We start from the raw sequence: 25,034 nt of genomic DNA, 5'->3' as shown, positions 1-25,034 counted from the left end.
CCCCCCACCTATAGAGCCAAACAAACATGGTCCAGTAGTCATTCTAGTGTAAATTTAAAGTTTAACTTGGAAAAATTTCCCTATCAACAATATATATAGAAACAGATTAAAGGACAGATTGCTTAACATTTAGAGAATGCAGTGTCAGCAGAAAATAAATTGATTTGTGACTTACTTATAGCAGGAGATGGGATTTACTAATCAGGGACGCATATGTTTGTTTGGGCAGACTGGATTAACATTCTCGTGACTAATAGTCCTAGGACTACGAATCCGTTGGATTATGTATCCTATCTTAACTAATAGTCAAGTTTAAAATAATTAATCCGTACTTCAATTGTTTAACCAAACATCGAATTAATAATTTTATTGGACTATTAGTCCAATCCCAAGCTCATGTCCACCTAAACAAACATGACCTTAGGGGCATTGATTGTAGTTCATGAATTGATGCACTTCTAGACTTCACCATCAAGTTGGGCCAAGCGATTCGAATCACAGGATCTAAAAATGTGTAGAATTTTCAAGCAACAACAATCCTGGTCAAAAAACCATACAGAATTGTTTACATTGTTAATGCTTTCAGTGAAGCTTTCTTTAAAATAAAATGGTATTGTTTTCACATACTATCATTACCCTTATTTTTGTCATAAGGACTAAAAACTAAATGAATTCACTACTTTTTAAGGTGCATATATCAGAGCTATTGGGCCATAAATGTTCTTCCATGCTAATGTGATCAGTAAGAGGAACAATCTTTAGGAAGAGGTCAGGTAAAAGGGTTTTAGGAGAGCCATGATTTTAAACAATCTATATACTGCACAGAGATTAACATGTTGCAAAACCAGCCTCTCTATCCAATCCATATCCTGCAAATTCAATGTTTTCCACATATCAAATAAGAGAACAGCCTGGAATAGCAACCCAAAGTGTAAGCAGAAAAAATAAGTAACCTCTTTACTGGAACCAGTTTAAGTACCATTTTGATCTACAGAAGGGAAAAAAAACGGTTTACACTAAATAATATCCAATAACGAAAAGGAAAACCAAACCAGAGTGAGAGGAAGATAATCGCATAAAACAACTGTCATTAAAAAAAGAAAAAAGAAAAAAAAAAATGCAAATGTCTCGTCTTTGGCCCTATCTGACTGTTGCAAATTACAAATATGCAAATTCTCATCTTTATATATAGACTACTAGCAAAACATTAGGACGCCAATATTTATGTTTTCATGTGGAAGTGTGTGGTAGGCAGCAATGGCAAAGAACTTAAACCTCACACTGCAACTGTCAATCCAACAGGGACGGAACTACTGATCACATCTCAACCAATTTCGAAGTGGCTGCTTCCAAAACTATCAAGAAACACTTCATTTCATTTGAAGATTGATTCAACATGTACGGATGATAGCTATAACCATACAAGAACCAAAACATAGTTTTAATCGGAATTCATTCTTTTTTAAGTTGCTTTTATCGGAGCCACTAAGCAAAAAATTCTAGTTTCCTAAAGCAAAAGATATTTTTCCTAATGCAGCCGCATAATAGAGAGATGTTTTGTTAGTTATTGATCAGCATAATAGCTACATATTATTATTGTACATACAGGAGTGGGCAATTGTTATCCTTCAACATGATAAGATACAGATGATTCTTAGGTTTCTTTTTAAATTCTACTTGATTCTTTGAGATTTAATTTCATATCACATAACTGGAGTAACATTATGTCATATAATTTTCACTTACATCTTATGGAACATTCATGGAATACTAAAATGAAGACCTCAGAAACTAGATCAATGATGATGAAATAAAGCCTACCAACTCAGTGAATTTTTTACTCCTGAAGTTTTGCACTGTGTGAACTTTCTATCTCCACCTGCAACATTTGGTAAGTAGCCTAGTTCAATGTTATTGCTTTGTCCTTTAAAACATCAGATCTAAAGTCCACAAAAAAATATAGAGGAAAAATCTTAAATGCATGGCAGGAACTGAAAGCAGGGTGTATAATTAATCTAAATCCAGCACTGAAATCCTCATTAGAAAAACAAATGAAACCTCTTTCTGTATAGACTAAGAAAGGAATGTATTTGGTGGAAAGTTAGAAGTGGCATGGATTGAAGAATAATAGGGAATTGTTTGAGATGGTTTGATGCACTTAGGCCTCGTTTGGCATGCAAGAGTTTTAGCCTAAAAGCCAAAAAGTTATTAAAAAAATCAAAAAGTTTATAACCTATACCAAAAAGTCAAAAATTCTCATTTCTCTCTTGCTTTTTGCATATCTTTTCCTAGAAAACCAAAAAGTCATTCCAAACATACTAGTTTTTTTTTACCTCATATTTTAGCCAAAAAATTTAGAAGTTACTAAAATAACATGTTCCCAAACGAGGCCTTAATGTAGACCAATTACTATACCAGTGCAGAGGAGTGATTTGGTCCAAGTTGAAGGTAAAAAAAGGACAAGAGGCCGGAATGAACATGTGATGGCCGTGGATTTGATTGAAATATGGCTTTAAACGATAACCAACTATCAAGATGGATCCACCTATCTGACCTCAAGGAGTTGACATTAAAGCTGATTGAGTTGAAATGGCGTGTATTTGCAAGTAAAACACTAATTAAAGAATATTGTTGGCATGGACAAATTTAAGTTGCATGAAAATGAAAACAAATAAACCAGGCAAATAAAAATGAGACATACCTTGCATGTCTTGAGTAGAGGGTTTTTTTTTTTTGATAAATATGAGTAAAGGTTGCAAGAAAGATGATCTGAAATATCTAATCGATTTTCCAAGTGATGTTCCATCCCACTCTGCTCAAATAAACCAAAAAAAATATTTCGTTAAATCTTCAGTTATGCTGGTATAAAATGGGAAATGAACAGAGTCTACTCAAATTCTAACAATAAAAATAAAGAATTAAGTAATTTAGAATCTACAGTAAGTCCTGTCCTAGCATCTACATAATGATTCTTTGTTCACATCATATATTTTGTCATCTCACCATCACGGATTTTAGGAAGGAGAAAATGTTGGAAATAAACGTGATCTAAGTTTACTGAAATTTCAGTTGACATACCGTCATCACCATCTGCTCTGAAACCTCGCACGTTAAAGTTGGCCCAAAAGCTGTAGATTTGATAAATTCACGCTAAGGAGCAGAAAGTGAACAACATTGAACCACTGAGTACCTGCAACAATTGTTTATATATAAATTTACTAAGGATTGATACATAAATATAAATTATTACACAAGGATTGCATTAGAAAGTTGTAAAAGGACAATAGTGTAAGTAATGTACTATACACAGTCAACCATTAATAAATTATAATGCATCTCAAATACCATTATAAAATCTTTTGAGTGGCAAGCAGTTGATTGATGAATAATTTATTTTGGTACATGCATACTTCAGAAAGGGTTGGTACGGTTGTGGGATAGAATTCTTCACAATGATTTGGATCAATAGGAACAAATACATGACCTGGAAAATAGTTGAGTTGAGGAAATTAATAACAAGAAAGAAGCATTATGCTAATACTAAGAAGCTCCCAATGGCTAAACAAGCATACCAAGTCCAAGTGATACTACAGAACAAGCATTCATGACTTGTTTCTAACAAAATGCAATTCAAATTCTTATCTTGTAACAAACATTCAGTTTTTTGCTATTCTCAAGAAGAAACTTTCAAATATGCCGGTTGTTCCTATATCACAAATAAAATAATAGATACAAACCTGCTTTGGGGTGTATGCAGAATGGTATTTTCAACAAATGGTTCCTATGTTTTGAAAACTGAGACATAACCGAATAGGTTCCATTTAAATAAGTATACAAAATGTAGAATTCTATTCAAGTCCTAAAGAGTACACAATTTTCAACCACGCATGATGGAAGATCATAAGCAACATGTAATTGTAAAATATTCTACAATAACTCGTATCAAGCCTAGGATAAATAAATAAACGAAAGGAGGAAAAGAGAGGGAAGCATTCTGCAAGCCTCCATATCAAGCCTAGGATACGTATAAGAGAAAACAATCTCTTCAACACATCTGTGAAGCCCCTGGGCCTGAAAACATGTAATAGGATAGAACAAAATTATTTTTATCAACTAAAAGCACAGCATAAGATGTGATAAGAAATTGCTTTGCTTCTAAATTAATGCTCATACAAGGACACATAAACTGCCAAAGTCTGACTCTTGGAACTCAAGAGAAAGTGAAAAATCTATAAACTCAGTCATAGTTTTGATGAACATCCAATGAGAAACACAATCATAGTTTCTTGAAAAATTCAAAACCCAACATAAACATAAATGAGCTACTAAAAAATAAAGCACAAAAAATAAATGAATTCTTTTCTGAGAGTAATTGAGACCAACTAAATTAACAATTCACAGAAAAAATCACCCTATTATCATATTCAAGGGGGGCAATCCATGGCTAATATCACAATAATTGATCATTGCGGAAAAAAGATTCATCAAGCACTATATATATACACATATATTTCAGAAAAACAAAGATTATAGGAGAGTAAGAAAAAGGAATTGAGATCAAATAAATTAGTAACAATTAACAAAATCAAATACCCTATGAAGAGACTGGCACACCTTTGTTAGCAAAACATTGACAAAGAAAGGATTAAAAAGAAAAGAGGACCAGAATGAAAAGTGCTTTTTTATTGAACAAAATAAACCTATAATTTCTAATGTCATAATGAAAAGTCTCATTTTAGTTCAAAAATCATAATGAAGAGTGAGGAAGGGCATTGTTACCTCACTTACTTATGACTTCAAACAAACAGGGCATCAATGAAAATGATAATGGGTACTCATTAAAGAATGAGCAACTGTTGTATTCAATGAGCACTGAGAGTCAGTTTGTTTTCTACTCCTAATCCTAGGAAGAGCCCAGAAGTCATGCCTCCATACTGAACTAATAAATGAACAGTGCCTAATTTAATATTAATGAGTTGTAGAATTGGAGAGAATAATTATTAACAGACAGGATGCCAAATTTGGCCTAGATCAACTAGCCCAGAAACCCACCTAAACTGATGGAGCAAAAGAACAAACACTCAAAGTTCAATCATAATTCATGTTGATAGCAAAACAACGTTCCCACTGGTAGAGAACCCACTGGCATCCAACTAATTACACAACCAAACATGCATAACACTGCATAGTAGGTTCAGAAACAAGGACAATGTAAAGTGGTTGGGAAGACAGTAAAATTATCCAATCAAGGGCAAGATGGTGGGATCTACTTCTTTTGACAGATAGTACATCCACATGAGTTTTTAAGTCTGAGAAACAAACAAATAAAGGGGGTAGGGTTGATAACAGTAACAAGCACCTGCAAATCATCTTCAAGTCTAATCAACTCAATGGCCTCCTCAATCTGCAATCTTCCCAGGAAGATTCCAATAGAATCAATTGCTGCCAATTCACAGTCATCTGTTTTCTTGAGAAGGATATCAATAAAACAGAGAAAATTAACCTCTAAGTTATTAAGTTTGCATACCAAGGAGAGAAGACTAAAATCTTGTTGGAACTTCCTAATCAGACGTTCAATTATCTTGGGCCAATTGAGTGGAACTCTTTCAAGTTTTATCAAAGGCAATGTAAAGGGTCTGATTATTTGCACCCACAACTAGTATTTATATGTATATACATAGAGAGAGAGAGAGGATAATTACCTTGCGCTCCTTACAATAGGCTCGGAAGCAATGGCCTCTTCTAGAGCTTCAGCAGCAGCTGTAGAAGAAAGGGTCCTCCTCTGCATAGCTTCCTGCATTGCATCAAAGTATGAAAATCCGCATTCAGACTCAAATAATATTAAGAATGACATCACTAATTGTCAGAATTTTTGTATTTTTTATTTTGATGCTAGTCATTGCTAAGCCTGCACAAGTATGGATTGATTTCGATGCTAGTTATTGCAAAGCTTGCATAAGTATGGATTGATTTTGATGCTAGTCATTGTTTTTTCCAAAATTATGACTGTAAAATTTAATTTCTTTAAGTAGGAACATCTGACAATGGATCCTCATTCGAATTTTTTCCCCTTGTATGGTGTACAAATATCTTCATGTGTACATAGCAACCCAAGACAGTTTTGGAAGACAAGTAAATATAATTTAAACAAATAATAAAATCAAGATTCATGATCACGATGATAAAATTGAAATTATAAATTAGTAATGACTTCTCCTCAGTAAATTTCCTCATATATCAATTTCAAACATTAATTGAAACAATCAAACCACAGCAACTAAATTAGAATTATGACAGAGAATGTGAAAGAGAAACAAATCGCTAGTTGAATAGTTGTGAATGCTAAATCAAATCTTTTAAATTTAACAAAATCCAATATTCAATTTCTAAATCGAAGAAACAAGAAGTTGACTGTGACCTATCTTCACGCAATTGAACAGAGAGAGAGAGCACCGTTTTCGATTGTTGAGAGCAGTCAAGATTGTTGCTGGAGAGATAGAAAGTCTCTGCAAAGCCACAAGCCATTGATTTCTGCAACTGGTTCCCAGCTGGGGTTTTCCCTAAAGATTGACTCAGATTTCAGCAACAGTATACCTAAGAGCAAACCCCCTGAGACAATTTTCAAAATCAACAAGAACGAATAGGAGCTACCTCAAAATTAAGAAGAAGCAAGGAGTTCTACAGATTCCAGAACTGGCTGTGGATTTGAGGAACCCTAGACCCGATCTATGGACAGTGGACTGAATAAGAAGATCGAGACTGTAGAATGAAAGGAAACGAATTGCAAACCCCCAAGAACAATCACAAAGATCTTCAATTACCTGCTTCAAAGGCTTTGAAGATATGAGATGTTGAAACATCGCAGGGGTTCATGAGATCGAACGATTGGTCTATCCTTTGGTGTGTATGGAGATTCGTCAAGAGAGCAACCGACGAGAGAGCAAGATCGGAGACAGAAATTAGAAATCTGAAATATATGGGAATCTGAAATATATGTTGTATTATATTATCAAATTAGGACCAACCCCTGTTGTCCCTAAAATACTTAAGTGAGGAGCCATCACTTCGGAGCAATTTATATGGCTTGAATGCCTACTTGACTCCTAACATATTATTTTTCTAGATTTTTATATAGTGCTTTATGGATGTGCAGCCATATCAGATACACACTCATAGGCACTGTACCTTAGAGGACTTGGTGTTTTGCAGTATTGCACTACTGTTACTAATGCTCTACAACCTAGGCTCAGTTGCCAACAGTAGTTATAAGTTATAACCCATTAGATCAAATTCATATCTCATGATCTGCAGGGTGACCATGAGCGGGCGTTTGTGGAACTGTTCAACAAAATCATTTCATTTTATGTTAAGAGTGTAATGTGGTACCTTGCATGATGGACTTCCAGATCAACCAATGGACTGTTCTTTCCAATTGTGAGAACCATAAGAATCATCAGTTTCTCATGGATCTAATCAGGAAGCAGGCCACATTTTATCATCACAGCAAGCAGTTCAAATTCTGAATTGAGATCACCAACTTGATGGAAAGCATTAAGCATCACCGAACAAATTTTTTGATCCAGGGAGATTCCATCAGATAACATCATACGGAGGAAAACTTTAACTTTGACTGTAAGATTTTTTTTGCACAATCTATTTATCACAGCACTATAATCTCTTATAGAGATTTCAAACCCCCTCTCTATCATTTGGCAAAAGAGTTCATCTACCTTACAGACATCACCCTTTGCACAGTGTGCTTTGATTAGTGTAGAATAAGCAACTTTTGTCAATCCAATATTTTGGTCCTGAAGAGAAGAGAACAGTCTATCAGCATCCTTTAGGTCTCCATATATGCAAAGACCATTGATGAGAACATTATATGTGATGGGGCTTGGCTGAAGATTATGTAGTAGCATCTCATTGTGCAACTGAAAGGCTTTTCTCATATCATGAGCTTTGCAAAAACAGTGGATTAAAGTATTGTATGTGATTTCATCCGGGGAGATACCCTTATCATACATATCCTCAAGTAATTGGAGAGATTCTTGTAGCCTCTTTTGTTTACAGAGTCCTTTTATAATCACTGTGTATGTAACATTGGTTGGTTGTACCACTCCTGCTTCCATCTCATTGAGCACTTCGAACATGCCACATATGTTGCCCTCTTCACATAATGCATTCATAAGAGTGGTGTATGTTATAGCACTTGGCACCAATCCATGTGCCTTGATGGTGTCCAACCATGTTCTAGCCTCAGCTAGCTTTCTGCATTTGCAGAATCCATAAATAAGAGAATTGAAAGTGACTATACTTGGAGTAATCCCTTTTTCAATTATTTGTTTGTATAACTGTACAGACTCTCCAATTTTACCAACTTTTGCGTACCGATAAATCATGATATTATACAAAATAATATCCTCCATCAAGTCACCCTTTGTCAAAGCATCAAAAAAATTTCTCGCCTCTAATAATGTCCCTTTCTCAGAAAGGCCCAATAAGATGGCACTATGTGCATGAGCATTTGGGAAGATTCTCTTTAAGCACATTTTGTTGTATAGTTGAATAGCCTTTTGTACGTCTCCCTGCTTACAGAGACCGTGAATGAGAATAGAATATGTGATAAGATCTGGTTTCAAGCCAATTGATTCCATCTCATGAAGCAAACTGAGTGCTTCACCAACCCGCCCCATCTTACACAAACTGCTAAGCAGTACACTATAAGAGATATCATTCAATTGAAATCCCTGTGAAAGCATCTCTTCCCGTAACTTAAAGCCTTCCTCTATATTGCCGGTCTGGCAATGTCCACAAATAAGTATTGTATATGTGACACTATCTGGATTCAACCCATTAAGCAGCATTTTGCGAATTATCTTCCAAGCCCCATTCATCATACCAAGCAAACGAAAACCTTTGGCAAGAATGTTGTAGGTTACTACGTCAGGCTCTACACCATGCCTTTCCATGTCATCTGAAAACTCTAATGCTTCTTCCATTGAGCCCGCTATGCATAACCCATGAATAAGAATATTGTAACTGTACGCATCAGGAAGTAGTCCATACTTAAACATCATACAAAAGAAAGATTTTGCAACATCTACGTAACCCATTTTACAGCACCTTGACATGAGGGTATTGAATGAAGCAACACAGGGCCCAAAATGCTTCCCTTCATTCTCTCGCAGGAAGGCTACTGCTTCTTGTAGCAATGACTGTCTGCACAGACCGTCTATTAGAATTGAATTGGTGTGTTCACTCTGAGGAGTCCTACTAGCTTTGATTTCATCATATACATCCCACATGATACCAGTGTGCCTTAAGTTGTACAACAAACTGTTGTACGTCAAGATTGAAGCTTGGATTTTCAAGTCTTTCATCTTGGCAAGAACAAAGAGAGCATCATGGACCATCTCTGACCTTGAATAAACAAAAGCCAACATGTCCCATACCACACCACTTGATTCCCAGGCCCTGAATCTATTCCACAGCAGCTCAGAAAGTGAAGGTGCAGAACCGGAGCCTAATTGACATCACAAGAAATCTATAAACAATAAATGAGTAACATAAAATCCTGAAGCTATTAACTTAGTAATCTGAACCATAAAGACTTTGAACCCTCAGGCAATCACCCTATTTTGGAAAATTAACAAAAACCAGAAAACCAAAACTGTGAATAATTGTTTTATGCATTGTTTGGCTGATAAGGAGGATATATCCAAATAAAGTGAATGAATAAAATTTTGAATATTCTACATACATGCATATAAACCAAGACATAAATGAATAGGCTTAATAGTTTTTCAACTATTGCTTAACAAATCATTTAAAAAAAAAAAAAATTTAAATTGCCTTTCTTTCTTAAGAACATTGCCGAAAAGATTCAGACATCCTTCATCAGAATGAATTATACTTAAACTGGTCACTCTCAAGCAAATGCTTTGTATCTAACAGAAATTATAAGGTCATCTCCAGTGCTTACTCAAAATTTACTCAAATTTACAAATTTGAGTAAATTGAGTAAAAGATTTATTTCATATAAACCACTCCAATAAACAACTCAGATTTAAGTATATATTCGAGCAAAAGCTTCAATAATGGCAAAGCGGCGAATCGGATAGTCACAAAATAGCCTTGAAATTTTGAGTAAACAATTGAATCTCCCTTGATTTGGGTAAAAATTTAAGTTTGAGTCAAAGAGTGGAGAGTTAGTTCTTTTGAGTGATGTTTACCCCCAAATTTTAAATATAATGTGAATCATATTATATACACACATGTGAATTGTACCTTCTTCTTGCAACATTTGCTGTAAAAATGAACGCAACTCCTTGAGCCGCCTTTTTCGGGCCAAAACATGAGCAATAACGAACTGAGAAACCCACGAATGCCGAAATTCATACTCATTCCTCAACAAATTAAAGAACTTGATAGCAGACTCAGGGTCTTCGACTCCCAAATTATCCAAAATCTGATCAACCTGAAGTGAACTGAGAGACGGAACTAGGGAAAGAACACAATGGCTATCAAAAAGGTGATTCCTTTTGAAGGCAGTGATGATTTCGAGAACTGGGTCTGTGGGATTGGCGGGGGAGGGTTTAGTGAAGATGAGTGAAGTGAGAGGGTTGAGGATTAGGGTTTTTAGTGGGAATCGGAGGGTTCTCCATTGGTGGATGTTATTGAGCATGGGTTTTTACAGAGCACCGTTGTTTCGCCACAATGATTAAACTTTCAAGAGAGAGAGAGAGAGAGGAGGAGGAGGAGGATTGAGACGAATCGGTATTTTGAGAGAGAGATGGGTTTAGGGTTTTAGAGGGAAAGGGTTTTTGATAGAGCCGTTAATTTAAAAAAATAATTACAAATAAATGATAAATTTAACAAATAATATTGGTAATTATAAATATATATTTTTTTTTTTATAAATATGTAATACTTTTGTATTAATACCACTTAAAAAGTATTTTTTACCCTTTAATATTTCGTTAAGAGTGGGTTTGGTTGCAATGGTGGGAGGAATTTAGAGTCCGGATCTTCTGCCATACATTCCTGCCATACATACAAAACGACGTCGTTTTGTATTAGTTTTTTTTTTTTTTTTTTTTTTTTCAAAATGCTTTTACGTTGCTTCAGAACTGTTTAGAACCCTAGGGGTGTTGCTTCAAAACTCAGACGAATTGAGAGTAAAGGGAACACGACGAGGAGAGGAGAGGCAGCGGTGAGGCAAGGGGAAACGACGGCGACGACGGCGAAACGACAGCGGCGAGGTACGTTCGTCTTCAGGATCATTTTTCTCCCTTCTCCCTTCGTCTTTTATTACTTTTTTTTATATGATTTTGTTGCCAATAGAGGCTTTTGATTTATGAATTTGTTGCCTATCATATGATTTCTGGATTTGTTGCCAATAGATCCTTTTATTACATTCCAGGACACATATCATTACTGTAATTGATGAGCTGCATTTTAACAAGGAAATGACTTCTCTCCATTTGGAGAGTTAATTGGACCGAACCAGTTCTATCCAATGGGCTCATCATATGGCTCACTTCAACAATTCACATTGTTGATATATTGGATGAAATTGATGTTGATTGTTGTGGTTGAATTTTTGCTCAAATTTTGACTTTTAATGATCATAGTGCTGTTGTAAGTTCTGTAATTATAGTCAGCTTCTTAATTTCCAATAATAGAACTCAGATTCTTAGTTGATGTTGAAACATGAATATAGTGCCAACTGAATTCTTTTCAACTTCTTAATTTCCAATAATAGAACTCAGATTCTTACTTGATGTTGAAACATGAATATAGTGCCAACTGAATTCTTTTCAATCTTGAAAAGAATTCTTGTGGATTTCCTTTTCTACTTTCCAAAGTCATCCAAGATAGTTATTCAGATTGCCTATTACATGTTTGTTTATATGCCAAGCTCAAGTTGAAGACTGTTTGGCAACCATTGAAAAGAGAGAGAGACAGAGGGGCTGGTTTATTATAATCACTTTTGACTTATAGGCTTGCCATCTTGTGGTATTAGCTAATTGACACTTGAAAACATACATTGACACATATCATTATGATAGGCACCTTCACATGTTTGCTATGTCTATGCTGCACAATCACAAGAAATGGGTTAACCATAGTCATATTGAGCCTAATTTATTGGCAGTTGGGGTTATGGCCGGCATTTTAGACCTTGAGGTCACAGAAAGTGTATAGGTCTAAATTTTCAAGAAAACATTGACACATAAGAGGAGAGTAGAGCATAGATTTGTCATGTTTCTGGAGGAGCTCTGTCATCTGGTCCGGCAAGCATGATCTGTCATTTTATAAATAATTACATGATTTCCGGGGAGGCTATTTCGGCGACTCAAAGCATAGATGAGTAAATTATAGACAATTATTCCATGTAAATCATATAATAGAAACTTGACTCACATTGCAATCAAATGCAAACCTCTTGGCAAGCATGATGGCTGCATTCATTTCCCTCTCTGACTCGAATGCGAATATAAAAGAAAGCCCTACTTTTGCTTGCCAAAATGATGCTTGAGCTGCAGCATTCCCACCACCTCTAACTCCACATAACTAAACGATGAGGAAGCAAGTCAGAAGTACTATAAACATGGTTTTTGTCTCCATCAGGGTCCAAGAAAATAAAAATTAACATTTTAACACAAATGCCTAAGCCTATAATAGAGGCCGTGACTAGCTTCGGATAAAACAAAACCATGTATATGATCTAAGAATGAACTATGTATATGATCTAAGAATGAACATGAACTATGTATATGACTAGGATGAACATGAACATGAACTATGTATATGATGTAGGAGTGAACATGAACTATGTATAGGATGAACATGAACATGAACATGAACTATGTATATGACTAGGATTAACATGAACGTGAAAATGACAATGTTTATTAGACAAATGGTTATTACATCATTGATTAGTGCTTTATTTTACAGCTTTGTTTGAATGTTGTCTTAATGGACTGATTGTAATTGTGGAAAATGCTCTTACTAGGATCATGTCAATGTCAATGGGTTCAAACGTTGATGCTGGATATTTGCAAAATCAGAGATGCAATTGTGGAAAAAAAGCTGCAGTGTTCATATCAGAATCAGAGAAAAATCCAGGGAGGCTGTATTTCAAGTGTCCAAATAGGATGTGCGAGTTCTTTGGGTGGGGACCGGCTTCGACTGGGAATGCATCAGATTTCCAAAGGAAAAGTAAAGCTAGTCATATGCAGAATGAAGATGAGAGAGGCTATGATTATGATGTTGACAAACTCAATCAAATTATAAATAAATTGGAACGAGTTGAAGCAAACCAAGAAGCTATGAAACTGTTTATGTTCACAGCCAAAGCAAACCAAGAAGCTATGAAACTGTTTATGTTCACAGCCATAGTCTTGATTGGTTTTACCATGCTAATAGCACTACTGAAGTGAATGTAACCTTTTAGTTAATTTTTTGGTGTTTTGTAATTTTTTTTTTGGTGGATGTATTTGGGTTTTGAATGTTGTAGACCTTAAACTATGAATGTTGTAGACCTTAAACTATGAATGTTGATATGTAAAGCTTAATGGAATTACCTACGTTTGACGAATGTGATGCGCTTGTATTTTGTTTCTGTCAATGACGTTACCTGAAATTACCTATGCTTGACGACTTCATTATTTTATAATGTTGTGGACAACTCTCATTATTTTATAATGTTGTGGACAGATTTCATTAATTTATATTCTTATTATTGGTCAGGTGATGCGCTTGTATTTTGTTTCTGTCAATGACGTTAACTGAAATTACCTATGCTTGACGACTTCATTATTTTATAATGTTGTGGACAACTCTCATTATTTTATAATGTTGTGGACAGATTTCATTAATTTATATTCTTATTATTGGTCAGGTGATGCGCTTGTATTTTGTTTCTGTCAATGACGTTACCTGAAATTACCTATGCTTGACGACTTTATTATTTTATGAAGACAAAAATATTTGGCTCCAAGTCCCATAGGCAAAAAGAAACAGCTTGACAAACAGTTAAGCTGAAGACCATGCCAAAAATATGCATAAAGATATTACTGAGTATAATAAGATGAAACCAAAAAGGAAGTTTAGGAAGAAATAACCACCTGCGAATTTAAGAACACACGCAAAAATATCATGTATTTTTACAACTATGACAAAAACTTTCAATCAAAATTAGACATCCCCAAACCATGATAAGATATTAAAACAAGCCATTAATCCATTACTAAATAAAGTATGTACACGATTTTATAACTTATCAAAAATGTATATATACAAAATTACAAATATATAAAAGCAGGTTGAAATAATATAAAGCTAGATGCTAAAGTATATACGAATTGGACATAATATGAAGAAACATGCAAAATCCCAAATATATAAGAAAGGAAGGCAAAGGATGTTGAATTGCTCCCCCAGGCTGCATCTTGGTTCTATTAGGATTCACCAATTATAAGCTTTCAACAAAAAGTGATCATATAGCTGCTAACAACCAAATACCAACATGTCCAGAGGTACAACTAGATCATTCCAAGATCTGTCCACCACATGATAAACCTGTGCAACACATCCAAATCTGTCCAAAACCCAGATCATTATAAACCAGTCCAAATCTGTCCAAAACCCAAAAAAATTGTCCAAAACCAAAAAATCTGTCCAAAACCAAAAAATATGTGCAGATCATTATAAAGCTGTCCAAATCTGTCCAAAACCCAAAAAAACTGTCCAAAACCAAAAAATCAGTCCAAAACAAAAATATCTGTGCAGATCATTATAAACCTGTCCAAATCTGTCGAAAAACCAGAACATTATAAACCACTCCAAATCTGTCCAAAACCAAAAAAAACAATCCAAAACCAAAAAATAGTCCAAAATCAAACAATCCAAAACCCAGATCATTATAAACCTGTCCAAATCAGTCCAAAACCAAAAAATCAGTCCAAATCTGTCCAAAATAAAAGCAAACTATCCATCGGATGTCCATATCATTCAACATTTGTCCACAACATTATAAACCTGTGCAACACAAAATAGCACAACCAAATCTGTCCAAAATAAAAGCAAACTATCCATCGGATGTCCATATCATTCAACATTTGTCCACAACATTAAACTATCAAAATCTATCCACATCATTATAAATCTGTCCAACACAAAATACATCTGTCCAACACAAATGAAGATAAAATAAACTTCTCAGGGATGTCAATCTACATGGCTGTCAGCAGGAGTATGTGACGCTTGCGACAGATGGACTGCAAAGTTTTCAACACTTGTACCTCGAAGCAACCCCTGAAAAGATCTGTGAGTGGGATACACATAAGGCATTGACTGAGTCGTGTTATTTCCCTGCAATACACCAAACCATGTATTCAACTTCGATTACAATGTATACTACATTTTAAATGTAAACTATGTCACTAATTATAACTCACATCATATGTACCATACGTAAGAGGAGGACCACTAGTACCACCCATAAGAACTTGAGGTCGAGGTTGAGATGGAGAAATGTACATATCATGACGATGATCCTAAATTAATACCCATGACGAAAAACAAACACAAAAAAGATTAATAACCAAAAAATTTTAAAAACAAAAGAAACATCAGTGAACATTAATATTACCTTATTATAATTAATACCCATGACAAAACGAGGTTGTGATTGAGAAAAATTGACACGGAGACCATGATCCTAAATACAACCAATAGAAACTATGTAAACAAAATATTTGAATAAAAAACATGGTCATTATTTAACATTTTCTTAAAAACTTGCACACAAAAAACTATTACCAGAGTAGAATTACCACCCATGACGAAACGCGATTGTGATTGACCTTGACAAGTATAAATAGCATCACCCGACTGCATTGCCAGACAAACCAATTACAGATAAAATTAATTAAATGCCAAGCAGTAATGAGGTTGTGATTCACTCATGAATGAAATTACCACCCATGATTCACCCATTAAATACCTGAATAGAATTACCACCCATGACGAAATGAGGTTGTGATTCACCTTGGGAAGTGTAAACAGTGCCACCCGACTACATTGCGAAGCAATCCAATTACACATAACAATAATTAACCATATAATGAACGAACTTAATGAAATGAACTCATCAAACTAACCATTAAATACCTGAATAGAATTACCACCCATGACGAAATGAGGTTGTGATTCACCTTGGGAAGTGTAAACAGTGCCACCCGACTACATTGCGAAGCAATCCAATTACACATAACAACAATTAACCATATAATGAACGAACTTAATGAAATGAACTCATCAAACTAACCATATAAAGACCACATTACTATTAAATATTACCTGAATAGAATTATTACCCATGCGGAAATGAGGCTGAGATTGACATTCGGGAGTATAATCAGCGCCACCCTACACACAACGAAAAACCTTAATGAAAGTGGGCCATTACTAAATAAAATCAATGTTTTAGTTTACTAATCTACTGTATTTTAATCGTATGCAATTTGTCATGTCCAAACCTGAATAGATTGCATCCTTTTTTTCTTTGCAATAGCTTTTTCCATCCCGCCTTTGATCCTCCTTCTTCCCTTACTAGTTGACTCTCTTTTCTTCAGTCCCTTCGCTTGGATTGGACAATCTACTTCATCACTCTGTGGGCATGCATTGCTTGGCGAATTTCTCAAATCAGTTACCTCCACTTGACCACAAATGTGGAGACTTAATTTGTCTTCAACCATTACACTCAGTTCTTCACCTTTTGAAACTAACAATTGATAAGTTTCTTCACTTTCAGCGGCTCTACTCGCTATTGCTCTAAACATGGTCATTAATGACCGATATCGGTCACTTTGATGTAATTTGACATCAGCCTTCACTTCATACCCATGTCTATCTTTCACTCGTTCAGCCCTTGCTTTTTTAGTCCATCGTTTCAGTATATACTGTGGAGGAAGTTCTGTTGCATTGAATATATCTCTAAGCACCTTGAGACAATGTCGACATAATATGCCCTTCACTTCAAACTTCTTACAACTACAACTCAAACAACCCCCTCTATCCATTGTCACAATCTTATCTTTTTTCCCATCTACCATTGTTCTTATTGTGAATTTGGTGCTCTCACCATCATTAATAGTGCCTATAATGGATGCTTCAATGGACTGCACATACTCAGTTTGGAATTCCTCAAAAATAGTTTTCGTGTAAATCTCTGCCACTTGCTTTAACATCACAGTTGGAATTGAAACCCTCGGCAATTTTTGGGACAAATTATACTCCGCTTCCAATTCCTTATACCTCTTCTCATAAAGCACCCTCTCAAAATGCTTGAAGAACTCCATCAAATTATGGTCACAATTCAGATAATCCTTCAGAAATGCATTAAAGGATTCACTAAGTTGAGTAGTACTCATTCTAGCTGCCCAAGAATTCATAATATATGGCCATCCCCATTTCTCCTTCACGCGAAAAGTCTGCTCCAACCAATGATTGTCGAATGCATCATACTTATCAAGCATTTGGTCCCACTGTATTCGGAATTCTTCTTCATCATCAATGTCATGCATAAATTTTGAAAACACACCCTTCACCCCTACATCATCGAAAATAGAACTTACATGCTTGACAGCATTTTGCATCAAATGCCACGTACAAAGACGATGGTTTGTATCGGGCATGACAATTGGAATGGCCTTAGCCATCGCAGCATCTTGATCTGTGAAAATAGTTTTCGGAGCTTTGTTTGACATTGCCTCCAAAAAAATTTGAAACAACCATGTAAAAGATTCAGCAGTCTTATCATACATCAACGCTGCACCGAATATAACTGTTTCTCGATGATGATTAAATCCAACAAATGATCCAAAAGGTCTATGCTCATTATTTAGTTTGTAAGTAGTGTCAAATGTCACAACATCACCGAACTGAGCATAGTCCATGATCATTTGAGCATCAGCCCAAAATATATTACTTATTTGCTCATCACAATCTAATTGGACTGCATAAAAAAAAGATGGATTTTCCACAGTTTTCTTACGAAAGTAATGCAAGACACTACCCGCTTCCCCATATTCCAAATCTTTTTGTCTCTTCGATCTTAGGTAATTTTTTTGGTCCAATTTGGTGAAACCAAGTGATGCTCTTCCACCAAATTCCCTACCAAATAGTTCATAAGCAGACCTAAGAGGAATTCCAGATTGTGAAGCTAATTCTACTTCAATTGCTTGGGTGGTAGAAATTTTTCTTTGGGATGGCAACATATGAATGCAATCTTCAGGCACAAGATCATGATTATGATGTTCAACAAAATCACAAGCAATATATTTTCCTAATATTCTATCTAACTTGATACTAAATCTGGCACCACAACCACATCTTACCTCTTGTCTTGGATTTTTGACAAGTGGATCTCGTTTGTCAATACCCCGACTTCCCTCTTTGTAACATACAAACGTGCGTGATGTTATCTCCTTCGTCTGTCTGTGCTTGTTTGCATATGCCTTCCTAATACTAAAGCCCACCTTTCCCCCATACGTATTGTAAAAGTCATATGCGGCTTGTTCAGAGTCAAATGGCATTCCCACTTTCGGCTTCCAACCACAATCATCAACAATATTATTTTCTTCCATTACCTACAATTCATATATATAAACCACATTTATACTTAATTGCAGGTTCATATATATAAACCACATTCATATATATAAAGCACATTTACCTACAATTCATATATATAAACCATATAATTATATGAATCCACAACTAAATTTATGAATCTGAAAATAGATCAATGCGATTAACTATATATGTAGAACATAAAATTGCTCAACACAATTTGCCAATCTCAGGAGGTTAGAATAACTTTTGTTGTCTACTTGCCTTACTATGTCTTTGATTGATTTGATAGAGGGAAAAAATAACATTTACTAGTAGAGTACATGCACTACAAACATACTAAAACACAAATAAAGCCTCAACATCATAATTACCGTTATGCATCATAACCACGCTAGACAGCAAAATCCAGCTTCAAGTTCGAGTATCATGATTACTGACCTTTGTGGATCGAAAACCATGGCACAATATCACAATCTGCACAGATCCAGTTTCATGTAGTATACCAACAAGTTTTTCGCCAAACTTGTTTGGTATTGTGATTTTCTGTTGCGACGCCAGCATTACCGAAACATTCACTAGAAACATCACAGATGGTTCTTAAGAGGACAACAATTATAACACAAAAATCTCTCTTTTCATACTAAGTACAACTATACACAGCCAGCTCTGAATTCTGTCCACAATAAATCCTCATAGAGTCATGATCTGAAGTTTCATTTATAAATCACAAAATACTTTACAGTCAATGTTTTGGTGGATGCTATCACTAACTATTTCTATTATGTGCTGCATGAAAAAACATTGCTAGTAATAAAGAAGTGAAGCTTTTTTAATCATCTAGTCTGTATGTCATTTGATTTGTTCTATGAGGAACAACCAACAACTAGTTGCTAAATTCTAATCCACACACGGGTACTCAACAAGCAACGATTTTCCACACCTAATTAACAGTTATATTTCTCCATCAAAAATTAAGAATCACATACTGCCACAACTAATTCACTCCATTAAAATCAACAAACAATGACTAGCCACGATTAAGAGCACGTCTAATCCTCAACCAATTCTGTCTAAAACTCAATATTATTACTCGAATTTGATAATTTTTTTTTAAAAAGAGTACGGATTCATTTAATCAAATTTTCACTCAAATTTAAATGAAAAGAAGGAAAAGAAAAAGTTAAAAAAGGATTGAAGATCAGGATTATATTTCTCATTCTAATATACATATATACATATATATATATATATATATATATATATCAAACTATAACAGCAAGATAACAGATACAGATTATACATATATACATATATATATAGATTGATCCAAAACAGATACAGATTATACATATATATATATATATATACAGATACAGATTATACATATATATATATATATAGATTGATCCAAAATAAATACAGATTATACATATATACATATATATATCTATATAACAACGGAAGGGTTAATTTGAAAATGTCTTTCAAATCAATGGTTCAGATCTGTTCAGATCATATGAAAGCTCTCTTCTCCTCTCCAGGTAAGACACCCTCCTCTCCTTACTTTATTTTGCTCACCTTCAGTTTGAATGCTCAGTTTGAATGCTTGCTCTCTGAAATTGAAATTGAAACCTCGGACCACCTTCAGTTTTTTTTTACCTTTGAAATTGTTTTAGCTTACTCTGTCTCTCTTTCTCTTTCCCATGTTAAAACAATGCTTCTTAAATACAAACTGGTTTTAGCTTTTTCCCTTCTATTCTTCTTACATACTTTCTATCATTGAACTGAGTTTCTATTCTTCTTAGTTTATAGGCTAATTTTGGTGTTGCTTCTTCTGATTATCTAGTGATCAAAATCTTGATAATGTTGTACACTAATTGTATCTCCAATTAATTGAAAGAAGATATTTGCAAATGCTCCAGATTTAATTTTTTTATTCTATTCTGTGTTACTTGTTTATTAACATTTTTTTTATTCTGTATTACTTGCTGTTATATATATATATATATATATGTATATATGTATAATCTGTATTTGTTTTCGATCAATCTATATATATATGAACACATTTGGAGTAACTGTGTAACTGTGTAATAATATTTAAACTGTGAATGAATCTATAAAATTAGCACAGAGAAGGTAAAAAACCCGTCTAATTTTGCTTTCATTCTATAGTCATATCGAATTTGTAAAGGACTAAAAATGTCCTAGTTTACATCACTAAGGAGCAATAGATCTGCCTTAAAATTATGACTTGACTGGACTATCACAAGATTGGAGAGTTAGCATCACATGTGCGCACAATGGTTAAACTCTCTCCCAAGGCTGCCTCCACAAAAAAACTTCTGGAAGGCTTGTTGGAGGTGTAAATTTACATACTCTGATTTCCAGATACTATATGGTGGTATGTAAATTTAAATTATTTGAAGTTTACACCACAGTTGTGATGGAATGTAGCCTGCATTATTAGTTGAAACATGATGGAAAAATGTAAATGGTGCATAATTCATTACACCAAATGTTTTATCTCACTGTGTTGTCAACTGATTTGTGGACCATGTGGTATATTAATTTTTTGTAGTTTGTCTTCTGAATACAGATTGGTTTAAATAGTGGAAGCAATAAATCTTCCCCCCAAGCTTCCATTTGAATATAGCAGTTGCATTTTCCACAGCTCATGAGAGAGCTCAATGGGGAAGAAGATTCTGAATACAGATTGGTTTAAACCAAAATTAGACCTCGTTGATGAATACAGATTGGTTTAAATTAGACCTCGTTGATGAATACAGATTGGTTTAAACCAAAATTAGACCTCTGAATACAGATTGGTTTAAACCCAAAAATCACATACATATACATATATATATATATATATAACTGCAAGATGATATATAACAGCAAGATGACGAAATAGACCTCGTTGTCGCCGCAATGTCGCCTTCCCGCCATCGGATCGCCGCTGGACTCACCGTCGTCCGCAATCCTTTGCGTTGCTCCTTCAACATCGCGGTGCTCCTCCATCTCCGCCATCTCTTTCGTCTCTCAGTTCCTCTCTCAGTTCGCGTTCGTTTCTCCGTCACTCTCTCAGTTCCTCCCCTGCCTCTCGCGATGCCTCTCTCTCAGTGTGCTAGGGTTCATTGCCTTAGATCGATGGTGGAAAGAGATGATGCAGAGAAGAGAAAAGGGGGGAAACGAAGCATTTTGAAAAAAAAAAAAAAAAAAAAACTAATACAAAACGGCGTCGTTTTGTATGTATGGCAGGAATGTATGGCAGGAATGTATGGCAGAAGATCCGGACTCAGGAATTTGAGTTTAGGCCATAGCAGCTGCTGTGTGAGGTTTTGTCATGCATTAATTTTGATTATTTAAATTAATTTTGTAATAATTGTTTATTTTTTACAATTCTTTTTTTATATATAAAATTAATCTAAACATGTGATTATCGTTATCCGATTAATTTTATTTTTTATAAGATAATATATTTAACGAATCTTAAAATGTGAACTGTTTAAATTATCGACATGAGACTCAAAAGTAGGCGAAATGAATTAGACAACACTTCTCAATCTGATTTAACATTAGAGAAAAGTCAATTCTTTATTTTTGTTTTTTTTTATAAAATGAATGATTAACAAGGTTTTGATAAAACAAAATTTAAAACAATTAGTACCGATTATAAAGTTACAAATGGAAGTCAATATATATGGATGTATATTTTTAGGGATTGTTTGGGTGTTTTAAATAAGTATATTTTTTGTCTTCTTGGACTAAAAAGTTGAGGGAACAAATATAGATGTTTGGGTTAATTTTTTGATTTTTTATGAAAAAATATGTATTAAAAAATTGTATAAAGAAGTGTGTAAGAGAAGATTAAAGATGTGTGTTGTACAGCCATACAATCGGTTGAGCCGAATTGATGGTAAAAAATTATTGGCTACTTTTCGGGTGTTGCACTAGACTGTTTTGTTCGGCCCGTGGGGGCCATCACGGGTCTCATTTTGATAATCTGAACCGTTGAATATGTATAACTCGTCGAGTACTATATGTTTATAAAAAATCACGTTGATCGGATATCGATAGCTATCTGATCGGTTTTATTTTTTTCAATCGTTAATTATAACACCATCTATTTTTTTATACAAAATTGATTTGATCATGCAGTTATCAATATCCGATCAATGTGATTTTTTACAGACATATAGTACTCGACGAGTTTTACACATTCAATAGTTCAGATTATCAAAACGAGATCCGTGATGGGCCCCTACAGGCCGAACAGCAGTGTGTGAAATTGCACCCAAATTGTGCAATTTTGTTCGGCCATACGCAACACAGAGCTAAACAGCAGTGATTGTTGAGTTGTACTTTTGTATGAAAAATTAATTTTTTAATTTTTTTTTGTGAATAGTGATAACTTTTTAATTTTTTGAGTAACTTTTTGACTTTTTATCTTTTTAAAAAGATGTCAAACTTGACCTTAGTCTTTCTTGATCATTTTACTTTAGGTATAATATAATGGTAATAAATAAATAAAAAATTTAATTTGTACGGTTTCAAAGAAGCTTTTGGTATTCATTTAGAAACTCCAAATTGATTGGTTAGATATTTTTTTTCATAATATCAAGTTACACAATAAAATATAATGGAAGGAATTAAATCACACTATTCTATCTTGCATGTTTTGTCTTTTTACCCATTTAAATATGATAGTTAAAAAATATAAATTTTTTTTCTCACTCGGATGAGAAATTACAATTATTTTAAATTCTTACACATATTACACCAAATGGACTATGACCCTGTTTGGTAGAGCTGTGGGAAAGTGCTTATAGCTTATGCCTAAACAGCTTATAGCTTATAACTTTCAGCTTAAGCTGATTTCCAGCTTATTCTTAAAGCATCTCCTGCCCCACTTAAAGAATAAGCTGTTTTCTGACTTCCACAAAGCTATAAGCTATAAGCTATAAGCTAAACCAAACACATCAAAATAGCTTAAATTAAGCTGAAAGCTGAAATAAGCTGAAATTAAGCTGTACCAAACAGGGCCTATGAGGGTTAACTTCTACTTTTTTATATATTCTTAAGTGTTAGCTTGCAACAAAAAAATAGACGAATGTGATAGTCAGTAGTGGGTGGCCAAAAGTGATCATCAAAATTAGTGATCGGAGTGTTGCGGGACATCATCAGTAGAGACTACTATCTATCATTTTTCAAATTGTGGAGATGTATATATAGATGTATAATTGAATGAAATGAAACCGATAGATCCTAAACATCAATTCTAAACTTTTTGACTAATCTTGTAGAAAAATTCTTGATAGGTCATGAAGAGCTAATTCTTCTCTGTATGTTATGTAGAGCAATCTTATTTGTTTTATTGAACATTCCTTTATATTTCCTTAGTTTGATAATATTTAATATCTGGATCTTGACCCAACACTACAACCACAAAAATAGAGTTTAATGTAGGGAAGTGAAGTTGCATAGAAATTCTATAATACATGCCTCAAAATGATATGTGTATTGTATGTTTCAATTATGACGTTTGTATTTTTAATTATAAATTGTTATCGTGTTAGTTATAATCAAATTCATAGTGGTGTTAATTAAAATTTATTGTGATTATTATTTTGACTATGATCGAAAAAAAATTTAGTTATAAGAATGTAATATTCAGTTATGACTGAAAAAATTTAGTTATGACATTTATGATAATCAATACTACAACTCTACAAATTATAATTTGCATATGATACACACTCTTTCCAAAGTTTGAATTATGCAACGACTCCAACTTACAATTTGCAAATATATTTAACTTTTGCATTGGATTTGAATTTAATATATAAGGTAGCACAAGGACATCATTTACCTATGTTGCACCTTAAATGGCTTTACTTTTGTTGCCTATGGGTCCTAAATTGCTGCAAAACAATGATTCCATCAATCCATAGTAGTGATATGAAAGACAGTAGGATAAATTATGGATAGCATATATCTATCTCTGCAGGCAATAAGTTTGCCTCAAGGCCTCGGGGGGCATATGAGTAGAGGCTAAGTATGTTAATCATGGACCCATTGCACTTGCATTGAGACAAACACCCCAACTGAAATTGTGAATTCATTTTACAGTTCCCTTATTATATATGCAAACTACTCTTTACATGAGTAAATCTAGAACACACAAAAAATAGTTATAGAATCAAACACAAAATGCATATAAATTGATAATCTTTTTTAGAAGTGGATCCCAACAATATATTCTATAAAATCTTATCCATGAGTGTATTCTATGTTCCATTTTGTGTTAATTTTTGTGTTCGTTGCAAAATGGATAAGTTTAGGAACACAGAATCGAACACAAAGGCCATGTTTGTTTGGGTGGA

The 25,034-nt window shown here is 34.2% G+C and overlaps 2 protein-coding genes across 28 annotated transcripts; both read right to left on the bottom strand.

Moving 5' to 3' along the window:
* Nucleotides 1-564: 564 nt before the first annotated feature.
* LOC114319637 (Tetratricopeptide repeat (TPR)-like superfamily protein) lies at nucleotides 565-10,834 on the bottom strand. Of its 27 annotated transcripts, none has more exons than XM_082871183.1 (11): nucleotides 10,288-10,789; nucleotides 7,387-9,523; nucleotides 6,822-6,895; nucleotides 6,652-6,740; nucleotides 6,454-6,560; nucleotides 5,703-5,794; nucleotides 5,360-5,460; nucleotides 3,346-3,484; nucleotides 3,079-3,190; nucleotides 2,702-2,812; nucleotides 1,660-1,879 (listed from the first exon to the last, which is right to left on the bottom strand). In XM_082871183.1, exons 1-2 carry the CDS (start codon nucleotides 10,682-10,684, stop codon nucleotides 7,470-7,472), a joined length of 2,451 nt encoding a protein of 816 aa, XP_082727309.1. In that variant the 5' UTR covers nucleotides 10,685-10,789; the 3' UTR covers nucleotides 1,660-1,879; nucleotides 2,702-2,812; nucleotides 3,079-3,190; nucleotides 3,346-3,484; nucleotides 5,360-5,460; nucleotides 5,703-5,794; nucleotides 6,454-6,560; nucleotides 6,652-6,740; nucleotides 6,822-6,895; nucleotides 7,387-7,469. The 27 variants fall into 27 exon arrangements, with proteins under 27 accessions (XP_082727301.1, XP_082727299.1, XP_082727305.1 ...); XM_082871185.1 differs by having other exon boundaries at nucleotides 6,652-6,726; XM_082871181.1 differs by having other exon boundaries at nucleotides 6,822-6,890.
* A 5,216-nt stretch (nucleotides 10,835-16,050) lies between these two features.
* Nucleotides 16,051-18,657, bottom strand: LOC145790336 (protein FAR1-RELATED SEQUENCE 5-like). Its single transcript, XM_082868079.1, has 2 exons — nucleotides 16,372-18,657; nucleotides 16,051-16,254 (listed from the first exon to the last, which is right to left on the bottom strand). The coding sequence occupies exon 1, from the start codon at nucleotides 18,606-18,608 to the stop codon at nucleotides 16,539-16,541; it is 2,070 nt and encodes a 689-aa protein (XP_082724205.1). The 5' UTR covers nucleotides 18,609-18,657; the 3' UTR covers nucleotides 16,051-16,254; nucleotides 16,372-16,538.
* Nucleotides 18,658-25,034: the final 6,377 nt, after the last annotated feature.

This window comes from Camellia sinensis, chromosome 5, assembly GCF_055761805.1.
Source record: "Camellia sinensis isolate YWXY chromosome 5, ASM5576180v1, whole genome shotgun sequence".
In the NCBI taxonomy this organism is placed as follows: domain Eukaryota; kingdom Viridiplantae; phylum Streptophyta; class Magnoliopsida; order Ericales; family Theaceae; genus Camellia; species Camellia sinensis.
The sequence above is the reverse complement of the archived record's forward strand: the minus strand, read 5'-3'. Positions and strand labels throughout refer to the sequence as shown.

Coding starts and splice junctions, on each gene's coding strand:
- LOC114319637 (XM_082871175.1), bottom strand. CDS start 10,684: ATGCTCAATAACATCCACCAATGGAGAACCCTCCGATTCCCACTAAAA. Junction 9,524..10,287: donor GCAAATGTTGCAAGAAGAAG/GTACAATTCACA, acceptor GATGTCAATTAG/GCTCCGGTTCTGCACCTTCA.
- LOC145790336 (XM_082868079.1), bottom strand. CDS start 18,608: ATGCCATTTGACTCTGAACAAGCCGCATATGACTTTTACAATACGTAT.